The sequence below is a fragment of the Streptopelia decaocto genome (assembly GCF_964273445.1).
Source record: "Streptopelia decaocto genome assembly, chromosome: 2".
Taxonomy (NCBI): domain Eukaryota; kingdom Metazoa; phylum Chordata; class Aves; order Columbiformes; family Columbidae; genus Streptopelia; species Streptopelia decaocto.
This window is the reverse complement of record NC_138655.1, coordinates 702,436-728,006: the sequence shown is the minus strand read 5'-3', so window position 1 is coordinate 728,006 and position 25,571 is coordinate 702,436. Positions and strand designations below refer to the sequence as shown.

The window sequence follows — 25,571 nt, the reverse complement described above, 5'->3', positions numbered from 1 at the left end:
CCGGCGGGGCCCGGGCCGGCCCGTCCGCCGGCGCCGCCGCCAGGAGCCGCCGCCATCTTGTGACCCCCAGCGGAGGGAGGGAGCCGGCCCCCCGCGTCCCCCCGCGTCCCCCCCCCGTCCCCCGCCGTCCCCCCGCCGTCCCGGGCCGCACAGGCCCCGGCCCCGGCCCCCGGCTCGGCCCCCGGCCCGGCCCGGCCGCTCCGGTGAGGGGACAGCGGGGGGAGGGGCAGGGGGAGGGGGGAGCGGGGGGGGAGGGGAAGGAGTGAGGGGAAGGGGGGGGGTGGAGTGAGGGGGGGAGCGAGGGGGGCGGTGAGGGGGTGAATGAGGGGGATGGGGGTAATTTGGGGGGGGTGTGAGGGGGGTGTGTGGGGGGTGTGAAGGTGGGGAGGGTGAGTTGGGGTGTGAGTGAGGTGGTGAGGGGGGTGAGGGTGAGTGTGATGGGGTGAGGGTGAGGATGGGGGTGAGTGTGAGTGTGGGGGGTGAGTGTGTGAGGGTGGGGGTGAGTGTGGGGGGTGAGTGTGTGAGGGTGGGGGTGAGTGTGGGGGGTGAGTGTGTGAGGGTGGGGGTGAGTGTGAGTGTGATGGGGTGAGTGTGAGAGGGGGAGTGAGTGTGGGGGGTGAGTGTGTGAGGGTGGGGGTGAGTGTGATGGGGGTGTCAGGGGGCTGAGGATGGGGGTGAGTGTGAGTGTGATGGGGTGAGTGTGATGGGGTGAGTGTGAGGATGGGGGTGAGTGTGAGTGTGATGGGGTGAGTGTGTGAGGGTGGGGGTGAGTGTGGGGGGTGAGTGTGTGAGGGTGGGGGTGAGTGTGATGGGGGTGTCAGGGGGGTGAGGATGGGGGGTGAGTGTGATGGGGGTGAGTGTGTGAGGGTGAGTGTGTGAGGGTGGGGGTGAGTGTGATGGGGGTGAGTGTGTGAGGGTGAGTGTGTGAGGGTGGGGGTGAGTGTGATGGGGTGAGTGTGTGAGGGTGGGGGTGTGAGTGTGGGGGGTGTAAGGATGGGGGTGAGTGTGTGAGGGTGGGGGTGTGAGTGTGATGGGGTGAGTGTGTGAGGGTGGGGGTGTGAGAGTGATGGGGTGTTAGGCTGGGGGGGGAGGGTAAGTGTGGGGGGTGAGGTGGGAGTGCAGGTGAGAGGGTTTGATGGGGTGTGAGTGTGTGAGGGTGTGCTGGGGTGTGAGTGTGAGAGTGTGAGTGTGAGTGTGAGGATGAGGATGATGGTGGGTGCGATGGGGTGTGAGAGTGTGAGTGTGAGGATGATGGTGGGTGCGATGGGGTGTGAGTGTGAGGATGATGGTGGGTGCGATGGGGTGTGTGTGAGTGTGAGGATGATGGTGGGTGCGATGGGGTGTGTGTGAGTGTGAGGATGATGGTGGGTGCGATGGGGTGTGTGTGAGTGTGAGGATGATGGTGGGTGCGATGGGGTGTGTGTGAGTGTGAGGATGATGGTGGGTGCGATGGGGTGTATGTGAGTGTGAGGATGAGGATGATGGTGGGTGCGATGGGGTGTCAGTGTGATGATGGGGGAGGGGTGCCCTGTGTTCTGGGGGGACGTGGGGCAGGGGTGCCCTGTGTTCTGGGGGACGTGGGGCAGGGGTGCCCTGTGTTCTGGGGGGACATGGGGCAGGGGTGCCCTGTGTTCTGGGGGGACGTGGGGCAGGGGGTGCCCTGTGTTCTGGGGGACATGGGGCAGGGGTGCCCTGTGTTCTGGGGGACGTGGGGCAGGGGGTGCCCTGTGTTCTGGGGGTACCTGGGGCAATGGATGCCCTGTGTTCTGGGGGGACGTGGGGCAGGGGTGCCCTGTGTTCTGGGGGGACATGGGGCAGGGGGTGCCCTGTGTTCTGGGGGACATGGGGCAGGGGTGCCCTGTGTTCTGGGGGACGTGGGGCAGGGGTGCCCTGTGTTCTGGGGGGACGTGGGGCAGGGGGCACCCTGTGTTCTGGAGGGACGTGGGGCAGGGGGCGCCCTGTGTTCTGGGGGTACCTGGGACAATGGATGCCCTGTGTTCTGGGGGGACGTGGGGCAGGGGTGCCCTGTGTTCTGGGGGTACCTGGGGCAGGGGTGCCCTGTGTTCTGGGGGGACATGGGGCAGGGGTGCCCTGTGTTCTGGGGGGACATGGGGCAGGGGGTGCCCTGTGTTCTGGGGGTACCTGGGGCAGGGGTGCCCTGTGTTCTGGGGGGCGTGGGGCAGGGGTGCCCTGTGTTCTGGGGGACGTGGGGCAGGGCTGCCCCATCGGGCTGCGTGGCAAGGCGTGGGGTGTGTTCAGCGGGTGTCGTGGTGCCGGGTGACCCGCCGGTGCGGTTCGGTGCCGTGGGGCGCGTGGGCAGGACCCAGCACCACATCCTCACTTTTCCCCGCTTCTCCTGTTTGACTCTAATAATTCCATTTGCCTCTCGGAGCGGGAGGCGGGGGGGGCCCAGCCCCTCACTTTTGGGGCCCACCGGGCCCTTCCCGGCACTCTGGGTCACCAGCCCGTTACCAAAACGCCGCCGTAATTACCAGGGAGCGCAGGGGGAAGCTGCGGTTTCTGCAAAACGGGAAGAATCTAACGAACTTTGTTAACCGCAAACAACGCGAACCCGTTTCTGCCCAACCGAGAGGTTTTCCTTGTCCTAGTTAATCCATATTTATTGCGCCATATTGCGATCCCGTCGCCAGATGCCGGAGCCCCGTCCTCGCTCTCGCGGTGAATCCTCTGCGATCCCAAACCACTTTTTAGGCCCCGGTGATGAGTTTTTGCCGCAAGTTTTTGAAACTCGCTGTGTGATGCAGAAAGGTCTAAATTTAGGGTATGGACCCCTGGCTGCTTCCCCTCGTCCCCGAGCCCGGCGCTGGACAAGCTTCGCTCTCCTTCCCACGATTTCTCTTTGGAAAAGTCGTTGGGCAGCACCACGACGATGCCAGAATTGGGCGCTTGAGCCTCTTTCCCTGCTCCCCGGGGCGGGATGTCCAGGGCAGTGGTGGCGTCACCGTCCCTGGAGGGTTGACAGGCGGACATGAGGTTCTTGGGGACACAGGTTAGTGCCGGGGGGGGGTTATGGTTGGACTCCACCATCTTAAAGGTCTTTTCCAACCAAAAAGACTCCGTGATCCTGCAGGATCGGGGACGCGGTTCCTGGTGAGACAATATTTGCGAACTGGGTCGACTGAGCCCACCGCGCTCACCTAAATGAGGCGTTTTCCCCTAAACCGTGGCCTTTGCAGACTGTTGGCTGCTGCGGTTCGGATGTAATGGAGCAAGCGGTGATTTAAACCGATAAGGATGTTATTGGGTCTCTGGCGTCTCCATTGGGAGGACGACTAAGGGCAAGCGCTGGGGTTACAGCCTGGACGCCTGAGCCGGCTGCGGAAACCAGTGCAGGGGGGCTGCGGAAACCAGTGCAGGCCAAAACGCCCCCAGAATCACATCCCCGTCCAGCCAGACTGCTCCCAAACCTGCACCCTGATCCAGCCAAACTGCTCCCAAACCCTCATCCTGATCCAGCCAAACTGCTCCTGGAATCTCATCCTGATCCAGCCAAACTGCTCCCAAACCCTCATCCCCATCCAGCCAAACTGCTCCTGGAACCACATCCCAGTCCAGCCAAACTCATCCTGGAATCTTGTCCTGATCCATCTAATCTGTTCCCAACCCTCATCCCATGTGCAGCCAAAATGCTTCTGGACCCTCATCCTGATCCAGCCAAACTGCTCCCAAACCCTCATCCCCATCCAGGCCAAAATGCTCCTGGACCCTCTTCCCCATCCAGCCAAACGGCTCCTGGAATCTTGTCCATATCCAGCCAAACTGCTCCCAAACCTTCATCCCGATCCACCCAAACTGCTCCTGGAACCCCATCCCAGTCCAGCCAAACTCACCCTGGAATCTTGTCCCGATCCATCTAATCTGTTCCCAAACCCTCATCCCTGTGCAACCAAACTGCTCCTGGACCCTCATCCTCATCCAGCCAAACAGCTTCCAAACCTTCATCTGCATTCAACCAAACTGCTCCCAAACCCTCATCCTGATCCAGCCAAACTGCTCCTGGAACCACATCCCAGTCCAGCCAAACTCATCCTGGAATCTTGTCCCGATCCATCTAATCTGTTCCCAAACCCTCATCCCTGTGCAACCAAACTGCTCCTGGATCCTCATCCTCATCCAGCCAAACAGCTTCCAAACCTTCATCTGCATTCAACCAAACTGCTCCCAAACCCTCATCCCGATCCACCCAAACTGCTCCTGGAACTGCATCTCAATCCAGCCAAACTCATCCTGGAATCTTGTCCTGATCCATCTAATCTGCTCCCAAACCCTCATCCCCTGTGCAGCCAAACTGCTCCTGGACCCTCATCCCCATCCATCCAAACTGCTCCTGGAGCCGCGTCCCCGTCCATCCAAACTGCTCCTGGAGCTGCGTCCCCATCCATCCAAACTGCTCCTGGAGCCGCATCCCCATCCATCCAAACTGCTCCTGGAGCTGCGTCCCCATCCATCCAAACTGCTCCTGGAGCCGCGTCCCCATCCATCCAAACTGCTCCTGGAGCCGCATCCCCATCCATCCAAACTGCTCCTGGAGCCGCGTCCCCGTCCATCCAAACTGCTCCTGGAGCCGCGTCCCCATCCAAACTGCTCCTGGAGCCGCGTCCCCATCCAAACTGCTCCTGGAGCCGCGTCCCCGTCCATTCAAACCGCGTGGGCTGTGGTGTCACCGAGCCCTGTGTCGCGCGGGGTGTCCCTGTCACCCGCCGTCGGACGGGGCCGGGTGTTCTCTCCACACCCCGAGGGCTGTGGGGGGTTACAGACGGGGTGTGGGGGGAGCCCTTTGCAGGGGGGGTGCTGAGTGCCTGTGAGCTGCAGAAAATGAGGGGTTACGGCTTCTCTGCGGCGGGGGTCACACTGGGGCTTGGCATTGGCTCAGAGAGGGCTTGCCTGGACCCCGACCCCTTACCGTACCCTGTACCCCTTACCCATACCCTGTACCCATACCCTGTACCCCTTACCCATACCCCTTACCCATACCCTGTACCCCTTACCCATACCCCTTACCCATACCCCATACCCTGTACCCCTTACCCTGTACCATTTACCTGTTCCCTTATACCCTGTACCCTTTACCTGTACCCCTTACCCCATACCCTGTACCCCTTACCCATACCCCATACCCTGTACCCCTTACCCATACCCATACCCTGTACCCCTTACCCTGTACCATTTACCCATTCCCCCATACCCTGTACCCCTTACCCGTACACCCATACCCTGTACCCTTTACCTGTACCCCTTACCCATACCCCTTACCCTATACCCCGTACCCCTTACCCATACCCCTACCCCTCACTGACACCCATACTCTGTACCCCTTACCCATACCCCTTACTTACCCTGTTCCCCATATCCCTCACCTGTACCCCACACCCTCTGCCCTTTACCCATTACCTGTACCCCATACCAATACCCCTTACCTGTACCCCTGTTCTCAGGACAGGGGGCAGTGCCGGGGTGGGTTATGGTTGAACCTGATGATCTTCAAGGGCTTTTCCAGCCTCAATGACTCCACAATTCCGTAGCCACCGTGTGCGTCTTCCCTTGCGAGCAGCATTTTGGGGGAGCCTTAGGGGGGTCCCCGAGCCCGCAGCACTGGGGTGCGGGACCTCGCTTTGACCGCTTCACTTCTCATTTCAGCCCCGCCAGTCGCTCCGGTTTGGTATCCAGAGCTGGAAACCGGGATGTTCAGCTCTTTCTCCCTGTGTCGCCATCCTCAGCTCGTCGAGCTGCTTTCTCCAAATTCCTGCCGGTTTATTGAGCGCCGTGAAGGCTCGTGGATTTTTCCAGAGCTTCCCGTGGCCCCGGGGGGGTTGTGGCATTCGGAGGGGCCTGGTGCCGGGGGGCCGGTTTTATTCAATATACCCATTAACGATTTAGATGAGGGAATAGAGTGACTGTCAGCAAGTTTGGTGGTGACACCAAGCTGGGAGCAGTGGTGACACTGGAAGCTGTGCTGCCATCAGAGACCTGGACAGGCTGAGAGTTGGGCAGGGAAAATGTAATGAAATAGAACAAGGGCAAGTGTAGAGTCTTGAATCTGGGCAGAACAACCCCAGGTTCCAGTATAAGTTGGGGAATGACCTATTAGAGAGCAGTGTAGGGGAAAGGGACCTGGGGGTCCTGGGGACAGCAGGGTGACCATGAGCCAGCACTGGCCCTTGTGGCCAGGAAGCCAATGGGACCTGGGGTGGGTTAGAAGGGGGTGGTCAGTAGGTCAGAGAGGTTCTCCTGCCCCTCTGCTCTGCCCTTGAAAAAAGGGTTTAGTTCAGATATGATCGGGATATACATGGGGAACTTATCTATAATATATATATAATATGTGTAGCCACACCACCCTGAGAACACCTGATCTCATCTGCTCTGGGAAGCTCAGCAGGGTCGGGCCCGGTCAGTACTTGGATGGGAGACCAGGTGGGAACAGCGGGTGCTGTGGGCGGAGCCAGCACTGGGCCCTTGTGGCCAGGAAGCCAATGGGACCTGGGGGGGGTTAGAAGGGGGTGGTCAGTGGGTCAGAGAGGTTCTCCTGCCCCTCTGCTCTGCCCTGGGGAGACCACACCTGGAATCTTGTGTCCAGTTGTGGCCCCTCAGTTCCAGCAGGACAGGGAACTGCTGGAGAGAGTCCAGCGCAGCCACCAAGATGCTGGAGGGAGTGGAGCATCTCCCGTGTGAGGAAAGGCTGAGGGAGCTGGGGCTCGTTAGTTTGGAGAAGAGGAGACTGAGGGGTGACCTTATTAATGTTTATAAATATATAAAGGGTGAGTGCCATGAGGACGGATCCAGGCTCTTCTCGGTGGCAAACCATGATAGGACAAGGGGTAATGGGATCAAGCTGGAACACAAGAGGTTCCACTTAAATTTGAGAAGAAACTTCTTCATGGTGAGGGTGGCAGAGCCTGGCCCAGGCTGCCCAGGGGGTTGTGGAGTCTCCTTCTGTGCAGACATTCCAACCCCTGGACACCTTCCTGTGGAACCTCAGCTGGGTGTTCCTGCTCCGGGGGGCTGCACTGGATGAGCTTTGAGGGCCCTTCCAATCCCACACATACTGTGATACTGTGACACTGTGTTTCTGAGCCGGGTCACCCGCGTGGCGCTGCAGTGACAACAGAGGGGACACGGTGACGCTCAGCCCCCTTTTGGTAAGGGATTCAGAGGGACGGGCCTGCCCAGGCCAGGCTGCCACATTCCACCTGCCGTTATGGCTTAAAAACACTCAATTCAGGAAGCCCAGAAGCCCCAGACCGTGGTTGACGCCTCCAGGACGCGCAGAGCCCAACGCTGCCCCTTCCACGAAAGCCCTTCGAGGGGAAAAAGCCCTGAACCGAGCGCACAGCAGAGAAGTTGCCTTTTTTCCCTGAGCTCTTCAGGTTCAAAATATGTGAAAAGTGGGGCAGGGTGCCCCGATTTCCGCCCTATTTCACGTGTGAACGCCTCGGGAGCCGCAGATCGCCGTGCGTAGGAGAGATGGGATATCTCCCCATCCTTCTCTTCTCCCCGGTTGGCACTTTGCGCCCCATTCCACGGTGTCACAGCAAGTGTCACCTCTGCCGGTGTCGCCTCCGGAGCGCCGCGTCCCCTCGCTGTGGCTTTCGGCTGCTGGCTGGATAAGCGGGAGTTCAGTTTTAGAGCCGGTTTTAGTCCAGGCTGGGCTGACGGAGCCCGTTAACCCCGCAGGAAATTCATTATTCCAGGGATTAACGAGCTCTTCTCGCTCCGTCCCAGGCGGGAGGGGCCGGATCCCGCAGCTGCCTCTTTGAGGTGTTTATTAACCCTTGTGTAGCAAATTAAACATGCAAATGAGCCGGCCGAGTGCTCGCCAGCGCTCCAGCGGGTTTAGACTCACTGGCTGTGCCGGGATGTGGTTTGAGCTGGTTTTGCCGCGGCCAGAGCAGAGCCCGGGCTGCTGTGTGGGCATGATGCTCATTGGGGTGAGGGACGGGCACCAAGGCCCATTTCCTGCTGCCGTGGGAGGGTTGGGGACATGCGGGTGGCCCCACGGTCCCCACAGCTGGGCTCACGTGTGGTGTCACCAGAGCTGGTGGGCTCACATGTGGTGTCACCAGGTCAATGGGCTCACATGTGGTGTCACCAGAGCTGGTGGGTTCACATGTGGTGTCACCAGGTCAATGGGCTCACGTGTGGTGTCACCAGAGCTGGTGGGCTCACATGTGGTGTCACCAGGTCAATGGGCTCACGTGTGGTGTCACCAGGTCAATGGGCTCGCGTGTGGTGTCACCAGAGCTGGTGGGTTCACGTGTGGTGTCACCAGAGCTGGTGGGCTCACGTGTGGTGTCACTGGGCTGGTGGGTTCACATGTGGTGTCACCAGGTCCATGGGCTCACCTGTGGTGTCACCAGAGCTGGTGGGTTCACATGTGTGGTGTCACCAGGTCCATGGGCTCACGTGTGGTGTCACCAGAGCTGGTGGGTTCACATGTGTGGTGTCACCAGGTCCATGGGCTCACGTGTGGTGTCACCAGGTCAATGGGTTCACATGTGGTGTCACCAGTGCTGGTGGGGTCACATGTGGTGTCACCAGGTCAGTGGGGTCACATGTGGTGTCACCAGAGCGGGTGGGGTCACATGTGGTGTCACCAGGTCAGTGGGGTCACATGTGGTGTCACCAGAGCTGGTGGGTTCACGTGTGGCGTCACCAGGCCTATGGGCTCACATGTGGAGTCACCAGAGCTGGTGGGTTCACGTGTGGTGTCATCAAGCCCATGGGCTCACGTGTGGTGTCACCAGGTCAATGGGCTCACATGTGGTGTCACCAGAGCTGGTGGGCTCACATGTGGTGTCACCAGGCACATGGGCTCACATGTGGTGTCACCAGGTCAGTGGGGTCACATGTGGTGTCACCAGAGCTGGTGGGTTCACATGTGGTGTTACCAGGCCCATGGGCTCACGTGTGGTGTCACCGGAGCTGGTGGGTTCACATGTGGTGTCACCAGAGCTGGTGGGCTCACATGTGGTGTCACCAGGCCCATGGGCTCACATGTGGTGTTACCAGAGCTGGTGGGCTCACATGTGGTGTCACCAGGCACATGGGCTCACATGTGGTGTCACCAGGTCAGTGGGCTCACGTGTGGTGTCACCAGAGCTGGTGGGTTCACGTGCGGTGTCACCAGAGCTGGTGGGCTCACATGTGGTATCACCAGGCTGGTGGGCTCATGTGTGGTGTCACCAGTCCACATTTTGGACTCATGTGTGGTGTCACCAGGCCCATGGGCTCACATGTGGTATCACCAGGCTGATGGGCTCATGTGTGGTGTCACCAGTCCACATTTTGGACTCATGTGTGGTGTCACCAGGCCCATGGGCTCACGTGTGGTGTCACCATTGCACATTTTGGGCTCACCCGTGTTGTCCCCGGGCAGAGCTCCGTTTCCCCGCAGCCAGAGCTGCTTTCTCCACGCGTCCCCCAGCTCTGGCCACTTTGTCCCCGCGTTGCGCTCCCATTTCCCCATCACCGTCCCACCTCCCACCCCAGTGCCGCAGGGGGGGCTCCCCGCCCTGGGTTGAACTGGGCGAACTGGTCTGGGGGAGAAAAGGGCCGGAGTGGGGTGCGCCCAGCCCCGTGGCGGGTTCGGCGCCGCGCCGGCACCCCCGTTTTCCCCAATTTCTCCCCCAAAGTGCCTCGCTCTCACCCCAACTCCTGTGTTTGTGTTTTAGGGGAAGCATGTCGGGGCCGGTGCCGAGTCGGGCCAGGGTCTATGCGGACGTGAACACTCAGAGACCCCGCGAGTACTGGGACTACGAGTCGCACGTCGTGGAATGGGGGTACGCACGGGTACGGGGGGACACCGGCGTGCGCGGCGCGGGGACCGCCCGTTCGCTTTCCGGCGCTGCCGTCCAGCTCCGGTGTCGCTTTGTGGTTGGACTCGATCACCTTGAGCGTCTCTTCCAACCAAAACGATCCCAAAGCGGAGCCGCCTGTAGGGAAGTGTTTAAAATAGAGCTGGGGCTTGGCTGGAAGCGCTTAATTAAAGCGGCGTGGTAAGGGTTTGGTTTTGATTGCCGGTTACGGCACAAGACGGTGGAATTCACGCCGCCAGCCCTGGGAATAATGGGGAAAACAGCGCAAAGCTTGGAGCAAATTGGGGCTGAAGGGTGAACGGCTCGCGACTGTTCTTTGTGGAGCTCCCCAAGGGTTTGGGCTGTTGGAGAACACAAAGACGAGCGGTTGGTTGTTTCATCCGGCAGCCGCTTTGCCGAGGGGCTGCGGCACGACCGGCGTCGGCGTCGCGGGTGTCACCGTCGCGTTCGGCCGCCAGAAACGCTCCCGGGCGTCCCAGGACTTGTGCTGGAATGCATAATACACATCTTATATCTGCTCATATAGGAATTAAACCCTTTTTCTCCATGCCGAAGCCCCCGGGGAGCCGTCGTTCCCCCGCGCTGGTAACGGCCCGTTTTGTGCGAGCATCCCGGCCTTTTATCCCTGGTACTTCATCTTTTCCCTGCTCTTGACCATGAGGGTGAATGGGTGAACCCTCCCAGGTTTGACGAGCTGCTTGTCCTCGAGTTGCTGACGAGCTTCTCTCATATCATCTGCTAATTAGCGACTTGGGAAGTGGAGCTTTCCAGCCTGTAACTCCCTTTCCTTCCTCAGCTTGTTAATCCGTATCAAATCCCCCGTGTGCCGTAGCAGAAATAATCACTGATGCTTCAGCCCCCTCGGGTGACTTGGGGTAGCGGATTGAAACACGTGGAGGTTTCCTGGGCGCAACTTGCTTGATTTTCTTTGGATTCCGTGTACAGAATAATTCTCTTTACAATCCCTTGGGCTTGCGGGGTCCTTTACACCCCAGTATAAAGGAGGGAGAGAAGCGTTGGCTCTGATTCGATCAGGACACCGTCCCTTCATCTCTTCTTTACTCTTTCTCCACCAGGAACCAAGATGATTATCAGCTGGTGCGGAAACTCGGCCGCGGCAAGTACAGCGAGGTCTTTGAAGCCATCAACATCACCAACAACGAGAAGGTGGTGGTGAAGATCCTCAAGGTGGGTGTTGGCGCCTTCCCCTTCCCTCCCTCTCCGTTCGGCGTGATATTCGTTAGAGGAAAACACCCGTCCCGCTTGTAATTAGTCCGTAGGGTGTCGGAAATGCGGGAAGCTCCGTTCCGCGCTCGTCGCGGTTCCTCCGGCACGACCGGAGCCGCCGGCGCTGAGCGCGGTGCCACTGGTGACCGTGTCTGCTGGTGTTTCCTCAGCCTGTGAAAAAGAAGAAGATCAAACGAGAGATTAAGATCCTGGAGAATCTGCGGGGAGGCCCCAATATCATCAGCCTGCTGGACATCGTCAAGGACCCGGTGGTGAGGAGGGGAGCGGAACCTGCGGGATCCCCCTGCGCCCCGACTGGCGCCCCGCGGCCCAAACCGGCCCCGGGACGTCGCAGCCTGTGCCCCGCTCTGCTGGGATCGGGGCAGGATCCCCCCAGGTTGGGGCAGGATCCCCGGGTTGGGACAGGATCCCCAGGTTGGGGCAGGATCCCCGGGTTGGGGCAGGATCCCCAGTTTGGGGCAGGATCCCCGGGTTGGGGCAGGATCCCCGGGTTGGGACAGGATCCCCCAGGTTGGGGCAGGATCCCCGGTTTGGGGCAGGATCCCCAGGTTGGGGAAGAATCTCCTGTTTGGGGCAGGATCCTTGTTCAGGGCAGGATCCCCGGTTTTGGGGCAGGATCCCCAGTTTGGGGCAGGCTCCCCAGTTTGGGACAGGATCCCCAGTTTGGGGCAGGATCCCCATTTTGGGGCAGGATCCCCGGTTTGGGGCAGGATCCCCGGTTTGGGGCAGGATCCCCAGGTTGGGGCAGAATCCCCTGTTTGGGGCAGAATCCCCAGTTTGGGGCAGGATCCCTAGTTCAGGTCAACGCTGGTTTGGGGCAGGCTCCCTAGTTTGGGGCAGGCTCCCCAGTTTGGGACAGGATCCCCATTTTGGGGCAGGATCCCCGGTTTGGGGCAGGATCCCCAGGTTGGGGCAGAATCCCCTGTTTGGGGCAGAATCCCCAGTTTGGGGCAGGATCCCTAGTTCAGGTCAACGCTGGTTTGGGGCAGGCTCCCTAGTTTGGGGCAGGCTCCCCAGTTTGGGGCAGGATCCCCAGTTTGGGGCAGGATCCCCATTTTGGGGCAGGCTCCTGGGTTTGGGGCAGGCTCCCCAGTTTGGGGCAGGATCCTCGTTCAGGGCAGGATCCTCGTTCAGGGCAGGATCCTCGTTCAGGGCAGGCTCCCCATTTTGGGGCAGGCTCCCCATTTTGGCGCAGGCTCCCCAGTTTGGCGCAGGCTCCCCAGTTCAGGGCACCACTCACCAGGACCCTGTGGGTTTCCCAGCCCCATTTTTGGCAGCAGGTGGCAGTTTCCCCAGCCAGCCCCATGAATCCCCGGTGCTGGCAGCACCGATTCCGCCCCATCCCCAGCTCCATCCCGCCCGCCGTGCCGCTGACAAACCCCCGTGGGGATGAATAATCCGGGCGTATCGAGCTGGTTTAATCCCTGGCCGCGCGGCAGCTGTTTGCGGGAGATAGCGGGGGCCGTCTCGCTCCTCCGGGAGCGCTCAAGTCTCTTTTCTTCCCGTCTCGGCGCCGCGGTCACGGCCCCGCAGTCTCGGACGCCCGCCCTGGTCTTCGAGCACGTCAACAACACCGACTTCAAGGTGAGGGACTTGCTGCTGTCGCCGATGCCTCTGGAATCGGGGGATGGGGATTGAGGGAGCTCGTCCGGGTGCTGCCGTGTCACGGCGTCGGCTTCCTGACCCGCTCCGATGCCGTCGAGGGGTTCCCGACCCGCTCCGATGCCATCGAGGGGTTCCCGACCTGCTCCGACGCCGTCGAGGGGTTCCCGACCCGCTCCGACACTATCAAGGGGTTCCTGACCCCCTCTGATGCCGTCGAGGGGTTCCCGACCTGCTCTGATGACATCAAGGGGTTCCCAACTCTCTCTGATGACATCAAGGGATTCCGGACCCACTCTGATGCTATTGAGGGGTTCTCAATCTGCTCTGACTCTATCGAGGGGTTCCCGACCCGCTCCGACACTCTCGAGGGGTTCCCGACCTGCTCTGACACTATCAAGGGGTTCCCGACCCTCTCTGATGCCATCAAGGGGTTCCGCACCCACTCTGACACTATTGAGGGGTTCCTGACCTGCTCTGATGCCGTCGAGGGGTTCCCAACCCGCTCTGATGACATCAAGGGGTTCCCAACTCTCTCTGATGCCATCAAGGGGTTCCCGACCCACTCTGACACTATCGAGGGGTTCCTGACCTGCTTGGGTGCTATCAGGGGGTTCTTGACTCACTCAGATGCTGTCGAGGGGTTCCCAACTCTCTCTGACACTATCAAGGGGTTCCCAGCTCTCTCTGATGCCGTCAGGGGGTTCCCAACTCTCTCTGATGCCATCAAGGGGTTCCCGACCCACTCTGCTGCCGTCGAGGGGTTCCCGACCTGCTCTGATGCCATTGGGGGGTTCCCAAGTCTCTCTGACACTGTCAAGGGGTTCCCGGCTCTCTCTGATGCCATCAAGGGGTTCCCAACTCTCTCCGATGCCGTCGAGGGGTTCCCGACCCGCTCCGACGCTGTCGAGGGGTTCCCGACCCGCTCTGATGCCGTCGAGGGGTTCCCGACCCGCTCCGATGCCATCGAGGGGTTCCTGACTCGCTCAGATGCCGTCGAGGGGTTCCCGACTCTCTCTGATGCCATCAAGGGGTTCCTGACCCACTCTGACACTATCGCGGGGTTCCTGACCCGCTCTGATGCTGTCGAGGGGTTCCTGACCCTCTCTGATGCCATCAAGGGGTTCCCATCCTGCTTGACACTATCAGGGAGTTCCTGACCCACTCTGACACTATCGAGGGGTTCCCAACCCGCTCTGATGCTATTGAGGGGTTCTCGATCTGCTCTGACACTATCAAGGGGTTCCCAACTCTCTCTGATGCCGTCGGGGGGTTCCTGACCCACTCAGATGCCGTCGAGGGGTTCCCAGCTCTCTATGATGCCACCGGGGGTTTCCCAGCTCTCTCTGATTATGGGTTATGGGGAGGAAGGTGATGAGGAAGGTTGTGGGGAGGAAGAAGATGAGGAAGGTTATTGAGATGGGCTCCAGGATTTAAAGCAGCAGCCGCTTGGTTCTGTTGTCAGGAGTAATTACCGCCCTGTAATTACCGCCCTGTGATTACCACCCTGTAATTACCACCCTACATGCTGACATGAGCCTTTTCCCACCCAGTTCGTGTCCCCAGGGCCTGGTTTTGGGGACTTGCCCCGCTGGGGTTTGCAGGGGCGCTGAGATGTGCTCCCCTCCTCATCCTCCTCATCTTCCTCATCCCCCTCCTCATCCCCCTCCTCATCCCCCTCATCCCCCTCCTCATCCCCCTCCTCATCCCCCTCCTCATCCCCCTCCTCATCCCCCTCATCCCCCTCCTCATCCTCCTCATCCTCCTCATCCTCCTCATCCTCCTCACCCTCCTCATCCCCCTCACCCCCCTCATCCCCCTCATCTTCATCCCTGTCCTCAGGCTGGGAAATGGAGTCGGTCCAGCCGCCGGGGCTCCCTGGGTGGGCACAGGGTTGTTGGCCAGACTGGGCTGTGCTTGGGGCTCCTGGCCACAAAATTGGGGCTCCAAAGCCACTCAACACCCGCTCTGCACCGCGAGGAGCCGCGGATAACGGTGCCGCAGTCCGTTAACCCACCGCTCATTAACCCACCGTTCATTAACTCGCCGCTCATTAACCCGCCGCTCATTAACCCGCCGTTCATTAACCCGCCGCTCATTAACCCGCCTCTTCTCTCCCTTCCCGCAGCAACTGTACCAGACGCTCTCGGATTTCGACATCCGGTTCTACATGTACGAGATCCTCAAGGTGAGCCGGCCCGGAACCTCGGCCAGAGCGAACCCCACGGCCCGAGCCGCGCTCACCCGGCTACCGAGCCCTCCCGGCCCATTGCCCGCCCGGCCACGTGCGCCGGCATCCTGGGCCATGGCGCCGGGGTGCACAAGGTCACCCCATCCTTGAGAAGCACAAATTGTCTCATTCTCTCCCGGCGTCTCCTCTTCCTGAGCGGGACGTGGGTTTGGCGACGGCTCCGGCCACAAGTGGCCGTTTGGGCTGTGCCGGAGCGCTCTGGGGGGTCACCGGGGGTCCCCAGGGCACCGAAACCCCCTCCTGGAGCCCTCGTGTGTGGAATGGGGGCTCCTTGGGCACGATGTCCCCTCCGCTGGGGGACACGGGGTTTGTGCCCCACTCGGTCACTCGTGGGGGGGACGCGGATCAGAGCCCCGCGCGGGATCTTCCTGGTGTCCCCCCGCTTAGAGGGGACAGCACAAGGTGTCACCAAACACCGTGTCCCCAATGCGTCCCTTGTCCCTGACACGTCCCTTGTCCCCGCAGCGTTCCGGATGGGTGTCACCAAACACCGTGTCCCCAAGGCCGTCCCTCTGTCCCCAACGCGTCCCTTGTCCCGCAGCGTTCGGATGGGTGTCACCCAACACCGTGTCCCCAAGGCCGTCCCTGTGTCCCTAACACGTCCCTTGTCCCCGCGGCGTTCCGGATGGGTGTCACCCAACACCGTGTCCCCAGGGCCGTCCCTCTGTCCCCGACGCGTCCCTTGTCCCCGCGGCGTTCGGATGGGTGTCACCAAACACCGTGTCCCCAAGGCCGTCCCTGTGTCCCCAACACGTCCCTTGTCCCCGCGGCGTTCCGGATGGGTGTCACCCAACACCGTGTCCCCAGGGCCGTCCCTCTGTCCCCGACGCGCCCCTTGTCCCCGTGGCATTCTGGATGGGTGTCACCAAACACCGTGTCCCCAGGGCTGTCCCTCTGTCCCTTGTCCCCGCGGCGTTCCGGATGGGTGTCACCAAACACAGTGTCCCCAAGGCCGTCCCTCTGTCCCCGACATGTCCCTTGTCCCCGCAGGCCCTGGATTACTGCCACAGCATGGGCGTCATGCACCGGGACGTCAAACCCCACAACGTCATGATCGACCACGAGCACAGGAAGGTACGGGGGGAACACAGGGGGGGTCTCCCCGCCTCCATTTACCTTATGGGGGTGTCACCCGCGCTGTCCCCGCTGTCACAGCACCCAGCTCTGCTCCCCACCGCTCGGCTTGCGCCAAAGAGCCTTTGTGCCGGCATCTCGCCCCTGTTATCACAGGCTGGTGTCACCAGCGGCGTTTTGTCACCGCCGCCCTGGGCGCCCGAGCCGCACCGACCGCTCCTGTCACTCTGAAATCACTCCCGTCACCCCAAGGTTGCTTCTGTCACCCCAGAATCGCTCCTGTCACCCTGAAATCACTCCTGTCACCCCAAGGTTGCTTCTGTCACCTTGAGGTCACTCCTGTCACCCCAAGGTCACGCCTGTCACCTTGAGGTTACTCTTGTCACCCCGAGGTCGCTCCCGTCACCCCGAGGTTGCTCCTGTCACCCCAGAATCACTCCTGTCACCCTGAGATCACTCCTGTCACCCTGAGGTCGCTCCCATCACCCCAAGGTCGCTTCTGTCACCCCAGAATCACTCCTGTCACCTTGAGGTTACTTTTGTCACCCCGAGATCGCTCCTGTCACCCTGAGGTCACTCTTGTCACCCCAAGATTGCTCCCGTCACCCCGAGGTTACTCCTGTCACCCTGAAATCACTCCTGTCACCCTGAGGTTGCTCCTGTCACCCCGAAGTCACTCCTGTAACTCCAAGGTTGCTTCCGTCACCCCAGAAATCACTCCTGTCACCCTGAGGTCGCTCCCGTCACCCCGAGGTTGCTCCTGTCACCCTGAGGTCGCTCCCATCACCCCAAGGTTCCTTCTGTCACCCCAAAATCACTCCTGTCACCTTGAGGTTACTCTTGTCACCCCAAGATCGCTCCTGTCACCCTGACTTTACTCCTGTCACCCCAAAATCTCTCCCGTTCCCTCTTTCCCCCGCAACATGGCCAAGAGCCGCACTGACCGCTCCTGCTCCCCTAATTAACCTGAAATTAATATGAGGTTCTTTGTGGACATCTCGATTTTAATAAGAATTGTGGCGTAAGCCGAGCAGGGAAACAGGGCCAAGCTGCCGGTTCTATACGGGAGGTTGTAATTAGAGAGTAATTAGGGCTGGTTTGGGTTTGTGGTGTCACCGGCCCAGGTGTCACTTGGTATTAACGAGCTGGGCGAGGGACCGGGGTTAATGAGCGAAGCTGGGGAGCAAAACCCCCCGAGGAGGTGGAGAAATGGGACAAAACCTGGTGGAATTCCCTGGGGGAAAGTGGAAAACCTGTGGATGGGGCACTGGGGTCACCCCAGGGTCGCTCCTGTCACCCTGAGGTCACTCTTGTCACCCTGAGATCACTCCTGTCACCCCAAAATCACTCCTGTTACCCTGAGGTCACTCCTGTTACCCTGAGGTTACTTCTGTCACCCCGAGATCACTTCTGTCACCCTGAGGTCACTCCCATCACCCTGTGGTAGCTCCTGTCACCCTGAAATCACTCCTGTCACCCCAAGGTTGCTCTTGTCACACCGAGGTCACACCTGTCACCTCGAGGTTACTCTTGTCACCCCAAGATCGCTCCTGTCACCCTGAGGTTGCTCCTGTCACCCCAAAATCACTCCTGTTACCCTGAGGTCACTCCTGTTACCCTGAGGTTACTTCTGTCACCCTAAGATCACTCTTGTCACCCCAAGGTTACTCCTGTCACCCCAAGGTCGCTCCTGTCACCCTGAAATCACTCCCGTCACCCCGAAGTTGCTTCTGTCACCCAAAAATCACTCCTGTCACCTTGAGGTTACTCTTGTCACCCTGAGATCACGTCTGTCACCCTGAGGTCACTCTTGTCACCCTGAGATCACTCCTGTCACCCCAAGATTGCTTCTGTCACCCCAAAATCACTCCTCTTACCCTGAGGTTGCTTCTGTCACCCTGAGGTCACTCCTGTCACCCCAAGGTTGCTTCTATCACCCCAAAATCACTCCTGTCACCCTGAGGTCACTCCTGTCACCCCAAGGTTGCTTCTGTCACCCCAGAATCACTCCTGTCACCCTGAGTTCTCTCCCATCACCCTGCGGTTGCTCCTGTCACCCCAAGGTCACTCTTGTCACCCTGAGGTCACACCTGTCACCTCGAGGTTACTCTTGTCACCCCAAGATCGCTTCTGTCACCCTGAGGTTGCTCCTGTCACCCCAAGGTTGCTTCTATCACCCCAAAATCACTCCTGTCACCCTGAGGTCACTCCTGTCACCCCAGGTCACTCCTGTCACCCTGAGGTTGCTCCCATCACCCCAAGGTCGCTTCTGTCACCATGAGGTCACTCCTGTCACCCTGAGGTTGCTCCTGTCACCTTGAGGTTACTCTTGTCACCCCAAGATCGCTCCTGTCACCCTGACTTTACTCCTGTCACCCCAAAATCTCTCCTGTTCCCTCTTTCCCCCGCAACGTGGCCAAGAGCCGCACGTGGAGCGGCCGTGGGGCAGCGGAGCAGCCGTGGGGCGGGCGACAAAAGCCCCGTTCCCATTGCCAGACACAGGCGGGGCGGCGAGTCGCGGTCCCCGTGGGGTGACAGGTCCCCGCGGGGTGACAGGACCCGTCCCCACGCTGTCCCCTGTCCCCGCAGCTGCGGCTGATCGACTGGGGCCTGGCCGAGTTCTACCACCCCGGCCAGGAGTACAACGTGCGCGTGGCCTCGCGCTACTTCAAGGGACCCGAGCTCCTGGTGGATTATCAGGTACGTCCCGGGGGGGTCGTTGTCGCCGGTGTCACCGGTGTCACCTGTGCATGGTGGAGCTGTCCCCAGGGGCCTGAGAATGGGGGAAAAGGGGGAAAAAGTGAGACACAGAATCACAGAATGGACCGGGTTGGAAAAGCCCTCAGAGATCCTCCAGTCCAACCCTTGGTCCAACTCCAGCCCATTGACCAGATCATGGCACTAAGTGCCATGTCCAATCTCAGTTTAAAAACCTCCAGGAACGGCGAGTCCAGCACCTCCCTGGGCAGCCATTCCAATGCCTGACCACTCTCTGCACAGAATTGCTTTCTAATCTCCAGCCTAAATTTAAGTTTAAGCCCCATTGTCCTATTGCTGATGCCTGGGAGAAGAGCCCAATCCCCACCTGGCCAGAACTGCCCTTCAGGTAGTTCTAGAGAGTGCTGAGCTCAGCTCTGAGCCTCCTCTTCTCCAGACTAAACAAGCCCAGCTCCCTCAGCCTCTCCCCATAGGGCTTGTGCTCAAGTCCCTTCCCCAGTCTTGTTGCTCTTCTCTGGACCCGCTCCAGCACTTCAATCTCTTTCCTGACCGGAGGGGCCCAGAACTGAACACAATACTCCAGGTGTGGCCTCCCCAATGCAGAGCACAGGGGAAGGATCACTGCCCTTGGCCTGCTGACCACGCTGGTTTTAGAATCATAGATCATAGAATTGTTTTGGTTAGGAGAGACCCTGAGGATCATCGAGTCCAACCATAATCTAAATCCAGCACTAAACCATGTCCCTAAGAACCTCGTCTAAACGCCTCTTAAATCCCTCCAGGGCTGGTGACGCCAGCACTGCCCTGGGCAGCCTGTTCAATGCCCCACAGCCCTTTGGGGAAGAAATTGTTCCCCAGATCCAACCTCAACCTCCCCTGGGCAACTTGAGGCCGTTTCCTCTGCTCCTGGCGCTTGTTCCTGGGGAGCAGAGCCCGACCCCCCTGGCTCCAAGCTCCTTTCAGGCAGTTCAGAGATCAGAAGGTCTCCCCTCAGCTCCTGTTCTCCAGCTGAACCCCCCAGGTCCCTCAGTCTCCATCACACTTGTGCTCCAGCCCCTCACCAGCTCCATCGCCTCCTCTGCACTCTCTCTAGTATTTCAATGTCCTTCTGATGATGACGGGCCCAAAACTGATCCCAGGATTCACGATTTGGCCTCCCCAGTGCCAAGTACAGTGGCACAATCACTTGTCTAGTCCTGCTGGCCACACTGTTCCTGACACAAGCCACGATGCTGGTGGCCTTTTTGGCCACCTGGGCACACGCTGGCTCACGTTTGGATACAGGACGGGATCCCATTGGCCTTCTTGGCCACACCGGTGGCTCATGTTGAGCTTCCTGTCCATTAGTCCCCCAGGTCCCTTCCAGCCACTCTGTGCCAGCCTGGAGCGCTGCAGGGGGTTGTTGTGGCCAACAGGACCCGCCACTTGGCCTCGTTGAACTTCATCCCATTGGAATGGGCCCATTTTTCCAGTCTGTCCAGATCCCTCCTGCCCTCCAGCAGCTCCACACTCCCTCCCAACTTGGTGTCAGCAGCAAATTTGCTGATGATGGTCTCAATCAAGACTTTCCCGCCTGGGATGGATGAGACCGCGTGGAGCTCAGGGCCCGAACCCAGCGCTGGTGTTGGAGCCGGGCGAGCGTGGAGCTGCCGCGCTCTGGGGGGGATTGGGTGCGTGTCCCCCTCCTCGCGGTGTTCCCGGTGGTCCTGGGGTGTCGCTGACCCCCCGCCCCGGCCCTGTTGTGGGTGTTTGCAGATGTACGACTACAGCCTGGACATGTGGAGCCTGGGCTGCATGTTGGCCAGCATGATCTTCCGCAAAGAGCCCTTCTTCCACGGGCACGACAACTACGACCAGGTGAGCGCCCCGGCACCCCATGCCTTCCTCCGGCACCCCACACCCAACCCAGCACCCCACACCTTCCCCTTGGCACCCCACGCCTGCCTCTGGCACCCCACACCTCCCCTTGGCACCCCACACCTTCCCCCGGCACCCCACACCTCCCCTTGGCACCCCACACTTCCCCTTGGCACCCCACACCCTCCTCTGGCGCCCCACACCTTCCCCCGGCACCCCACACCTCCCCTTGGCACCCCACACCTTCCCCCGGCACCCCACACCTCCCCTTGGCACCCCACACCCTCCTCTGGCGCCCCACACCTTCCCCTTGGCACCACACACCTCCCCTTCGCACCCCACACCTTCCCCTGGCACCCCACACCTCCCCTTGCACCCCACACCTTCCCCTTGGCACCACACACCTCCCCTTCGCACCCCACACCTTCCCCTGGCACCCCACACCTTCCCCTTGGCACCCCACACCTTCCCCTTGGCACCCCACACCTTCCCCCGGCACCCCACACCTCCCCTGGCACCCCACACCCTCCTCTGGCACCCCACACCTTCCCTTTGGCACCACACACCTCCCCTTGGCACCCCACACCCTCCGCTGACACCCCACACCCTCCCCCGGCACCCCACACTGTCCGCTGACACCCCACACCCTCCCCTTGGCACCCCACACCCTCCCCTTGGCACCCCACACCCTCCACTGACACCCCACACCTCCCCTTGGCACCCCACACCTCCCCTTGGCACCCCACACCTCCCCTTGGCACCCCACACCTCCCCTTGGCACCCCACACCCAACCCAGCACCCCACACCCTCCGCTGACACCCCACACCCTCCGCTGACACCCCACACCCTCCCCTTGGCACCCCACACCCTCCTGGGGCTCTGGGTGATCCCAATACGTCACCATGAACCAACCCGGTGCCGCAGCCCCGGCGCAGCCACCATCGGTGCTGTCCCTGCTGTGCCACCTCCTGGCTCCGTCCCCCCCACGCTGGCTCCGGCCGCTCCCCCATTCTCCGCTCCCCGTTTTGTGTCTGGGGGAGCTGGTTGTACTGGGACCCGCCTGCCCGGCACAGGACGGGGCGCAGCCCTGTTGCGGTTACCCCGGAGCGGGAGGATCGCGGGCTGTGGGTTTGGAGCCGCTCGGCAAGAGCAGAACCGCATTTTCCGGTGGTACCACAACCGCCGGCGGCCCCAAACCCGGTGCGAAGGGCCTGCCAGGACCTGCGCCGTGGGATCATGGCTCCGGCGCACCCGCCCGCGGCGCCGGGAGGGGACACCCCACGCCGGGCCCGGTGCCAGCGCTGGGATGCGGCTCCGGCTGTGGAATTCTGGCCCCGCGGCACCGCCGGCACCTGTTCGCCCTTTGCTGCCGGGATTGGAGCGTGGCACGGCTATGGCGCAGCGTGGCACGGATCCCAGCTGTCCCGGGGCTTTGCGCTGAGCGCCGGAGCGCGGGCACGGAGCGGTGCGGGCGGCGGTGGCCCCGCTGTCACCGAGCATCACCTCTCCCTCCCCCAGCTGGTGCGCATCGCCAAGGTGCTGGGCACCGAGGACCTGTACGACTACATCGACAAGTACAACATCGAGCTGGATCCCCGCTTCAACGACATCCTGGGCAGGTGGGACCCGCCGCCGCGTCACCGCGGGGACGCCGAGGGCGGCGCGGGGTTGGGGTGGGACACAAGCAGAGCCCAGGGTCGGGGTGTGGGGACGTGGCTCTTGGAGGCGGCAGAGCCGCCCCGAGAAGGGTCCAGCTTCAAATGCTCCTCGCTGGAAGGCGCTGCCGCTTCCTCCATGGGGGACACGATCCAGCCCACCCTTGAGCTCCATGGTTCACGGTGCGTCTCCTCGCGGAACCGCCGGCTCCGTGCGCCGGTGCTCGCGAACCGAGCAGGTTTGACCATTTTGAGGGCAGGGTGGCTTTTGTGTTCGCACCCCGACGTTTGGCTCCGGTTAAGATCTACACCCAGGCCCCTCCGCACACACCGTCGCCACAGGAACAAGCTCCGCAATTGTCCTGGCAAACAACCTGCACGGGGAAAGTCTCCTGTAACCATTTGGCGGCGCGCCGGCGGTTTGTGGGCTGGAAGCGTTGGCGCATGGGCGCAACGAGTAAACGCAGTGGCTTTGAGTCGGGTTCACGAGCAACGCCATGCGATCGCACGGCCAAACAGCCTCGCTCGGGATGTGCTGTTGGCTCCGCGACTTGCTGGGCCCGTGGGTCCCTGCGTCCTTCTCAGGGGATGGTTTTGGTAGCGAGGGGCAGGGTGACAGTGACAGAACCCGAGAGATGGCAGGAAGATGTGCCGGGGAGGGGCAGCTGGACATGAGGAAAAGGTCTTGACTTGACCCAACGTCTTGGCTTGACCCTATAACGTCTTGGCTTGACCCTATAACGTCTTGGCTTGACCCTATAATGTCTTGGCTTGACCCTAAAACGTCTTGGCTTGACCCAATGTCTTGGCTTGATCCTATAACGTCTTGGCTTGACCCTATAACATCTTGGCTTGACCCAATGTCTTGGCTTGACCCTATAATGTCTTGGCTTGACCCAATGTCTTGGCTTGACCCTATAATATCTTGGCTTAACCCAATGTCTTGGCTTGACCCAATGTCTTGACTTGACCTATGTCTTGACTTGGCCCTATGATATCTTGGCTTCACTTTACAGCTTCTCTTGACCCAATGATGTCTTGGCTTGACCCAATCTCTTGGTTTGACCCAACAACGTCTTGACGTGGCCTAATGTCTTGGTCTGACCTAACAATACCTTGGCTTGACCAACATCCTGGCTTGACCTAAGCTCTTGGCTTGACTTAATGACATCATGGCTTGACCCAATGTCTTGACTTGACCTAACTATGTCTTCACTTGATCCTATGATATCTTGGCTTCACCTTACAGCTTGGCTTGACCCAATGATGGCTTGGCTTGACCCAGTCTCTTGGTTTGACCCAACAACCTCTTGACTTCGTCTAATGTCTTGGTCTGACCTAACAATACCTTGGCTTGACCAACATTTTGGCTTGACCTAATCTCTTGGCTTGACTTAATGACATCATGGCTTGACCCAATGGCTTGGCTTGACCCAGTGTCTTGACTTGACCTAACAGCTGGGCTTGATCCAATGTCTTGGCTTGACCCAATGATGTCTTGTCTTGACCCAGTCTCTTGTCTTGACCCAACAACATCTAGACTTAGCCTAATGTCTTGGTCTAACCTAACAATACCTTGGCTCGACCAACATTTTGGCTTGACCTAATCTCTTGGCTTGACCTAATCTCTTGGCTTGACCTGATCTCATGGCTTGACCTAATGACATCTTGGCTTGACCCAACGTCATCTTGGTTTGACTCAACATCTTGGCTTGACCCAGTCTCTTGGTTTGACCCAACAACTTCTTGACTTGGCCTAATGTCTTGGTCTGACCTAACAATACCTTGGCTTGACCAACAATCCTGGCTTGACCTAATCTCTTGGCTTGACTTAATGACATCATGGGTTGACCCAATGTCTTGGTCTGACCTAACAATACCTTGGCTTGGCCAACATTTTGGCTTGACTTCATCTCTTGGCTTGACTTAATGACATCATGGCTTGACCCAATGTCTTGACCCAATGTCTTGACTTGACCTAACAGCTTGGCTTGATCCAATGTCTTGGCTTGATCCAGTGTCTTGGCTTGACCCAATGATGTCTTGGCTTGACCCAGTCTCTTGTCTTGACCCAACAACATCTTGACTTAGCCTAATGTTGTGATCTAACCTAACAATACATTGGCTTGACCAACATTTTGGCTTGACCTAATCTCTTGGTTTGACCTAATCACTTGGCTTGACCCAATTATGTCTTGGCTTGACCCAATGATGTCTGTCTTGACCCAACAACATCTTGACTTAGCCTAATGTCTTGGTCTGACCTAACAATACCTTGGCTTGACCAACATTTTGGCTTGACCTAATCTCTTGGTTTGACCTAATCTCTTGGTTTGACCTAATCTCATGGTTTGACCTAATCTCATGGTTTGACCTAATGACATCTTGGCTTGACCCAGCGTCATCTTGGTTTGACTCAACGTCTTGGCTTGACCCAACGGCACGTTGCTTTGACAACATCCTCAGACACACGGTGTGAATTTTGGGGTGTCCTGCGCAGTGCCAGGGGTTGGTCTCCATGCTCCAACGGCTCCTGGTCCCCGCAGACACTCGCGGAAGCGGTGGGAGCGCTTTGTGCACAGCGAGAACCAGCACCTGGTCAGCACCGAGGCGCTGGATTTCCTGGACAAGCTGCTGCGCTACGACCACCAGACGCGTCTCACGGCCCGCGACGCCATGGAGCACCCCTACTTCTGTATGTACCCCCACCCGCGTCCCCTGTCCCCCCGGGGGGGCTCGGTGACATCCCCCTCCCCACCGCCACCCGCTTCTTTCCCTCCAGACCCCATCGCCAAGGACCCAGCGCGGCTCGGCACCGCGGCCGCGCTCTCGGCCGCCAACACCCCCGTCAGCTCCTCCAGCATGTTGGCAGGTGAGTCCCGGCCTGTGGGGACACCCGGGGACACCCCCCGCAGGTGTCACCCCCGCCCCGTGCGTGTCCCCGCAGGGATCACGTCCATGGCGGCGGCGCAGCCGCTGGGCAGCCTGGCCGCCTCGCCCGGCATCTCCTCGCCCAACGCGCTGGGCTCGCCGGTCCCCGCCGCGGCGCAGCCGTGACCCCGTCCCCGTCACCGTCCCGCAGCGCCGGGGCCGCCTTCTGCCTCCCCCCCCGCCACGAACCGCGGGGGATTTGGATGATTATTATTTTTTAATTTTGATTTCTGTTGAGTCTGGAAAGCGAGAGCGAAGCCGTAGGTTCCCTGCGCCGACGTCCCCGCCGCGGCGCCGGTGCCGGCGGTGGCCGCGCCGCGCTCCCGGGGGTCGCGGTTGGTGACGCGGCCGTGCTGTGGAAACCCACAAAAATGACAAATAAAGTTTATTTTCTATGGCCA

At 60.2% G+C, this 25,571-nt stretch overlaps 1 protein-coding gene across 1 annotated transcript; it reads left to right on the top strand.

Moving 5' to 3' along the window:
- LOC309435582 (casein kinase II subunit alpha-like) lies at positions 1–25,571 on the top strand. Its single transcript, XM_082043971.1, has 13 exons — positions 1–203; positions 9,690–9,797; positions 10,910–11,021; positions 11,231–11,332; positions 12,615–12,665; positions 14,812–14,871; positions 15,925–16,008; positions 18,598–18,708; positions 20,482–20,583; positions 22,103–22,203; positions 24,786–24,934; positions 25,022–25,111; positions 25,187–25,571. The coding sequence occupies exons 2-13, from the start codon at positions 9,697–9,699 to the stop codon at positions 25,294–25,296; spliced, it is 1,173 nt and encodes a 390-aa protein (XP_081900097.1). The 5' UTR covers positions 1–203; positions 9,690–9,696; the 3' UTR covers positions 25,297–25,571.

What these genes read in the sequence shown, in the direction of transcription:
- LOC309435582 (XM_082043971.1), top strand. Translation starts at nt 9,697, where the DNA reads ATGTCGGGGCCGGTGCCGAGTCGGGCCAGGGTCTATGCGGACGTGAAC. An exon ending in TCGCACGTCGTGGAATGGGG is followed by an intron (nt 9,798 to 10,909) that starts GTACGCACGGGT and finishes TTTCTCCACCAG; the next exon opens with GAACCAAGATGATTATCAGC. An exon ending in ACATCGTCAAGGACCCGGTG is followed by an intron (nt 11,333 to 12,614) that starts GTGAGGAGGGGA and finishes ACGGCCCCGCAG; the next exon opens with TCTCGGACGCCCGCCCTGGT.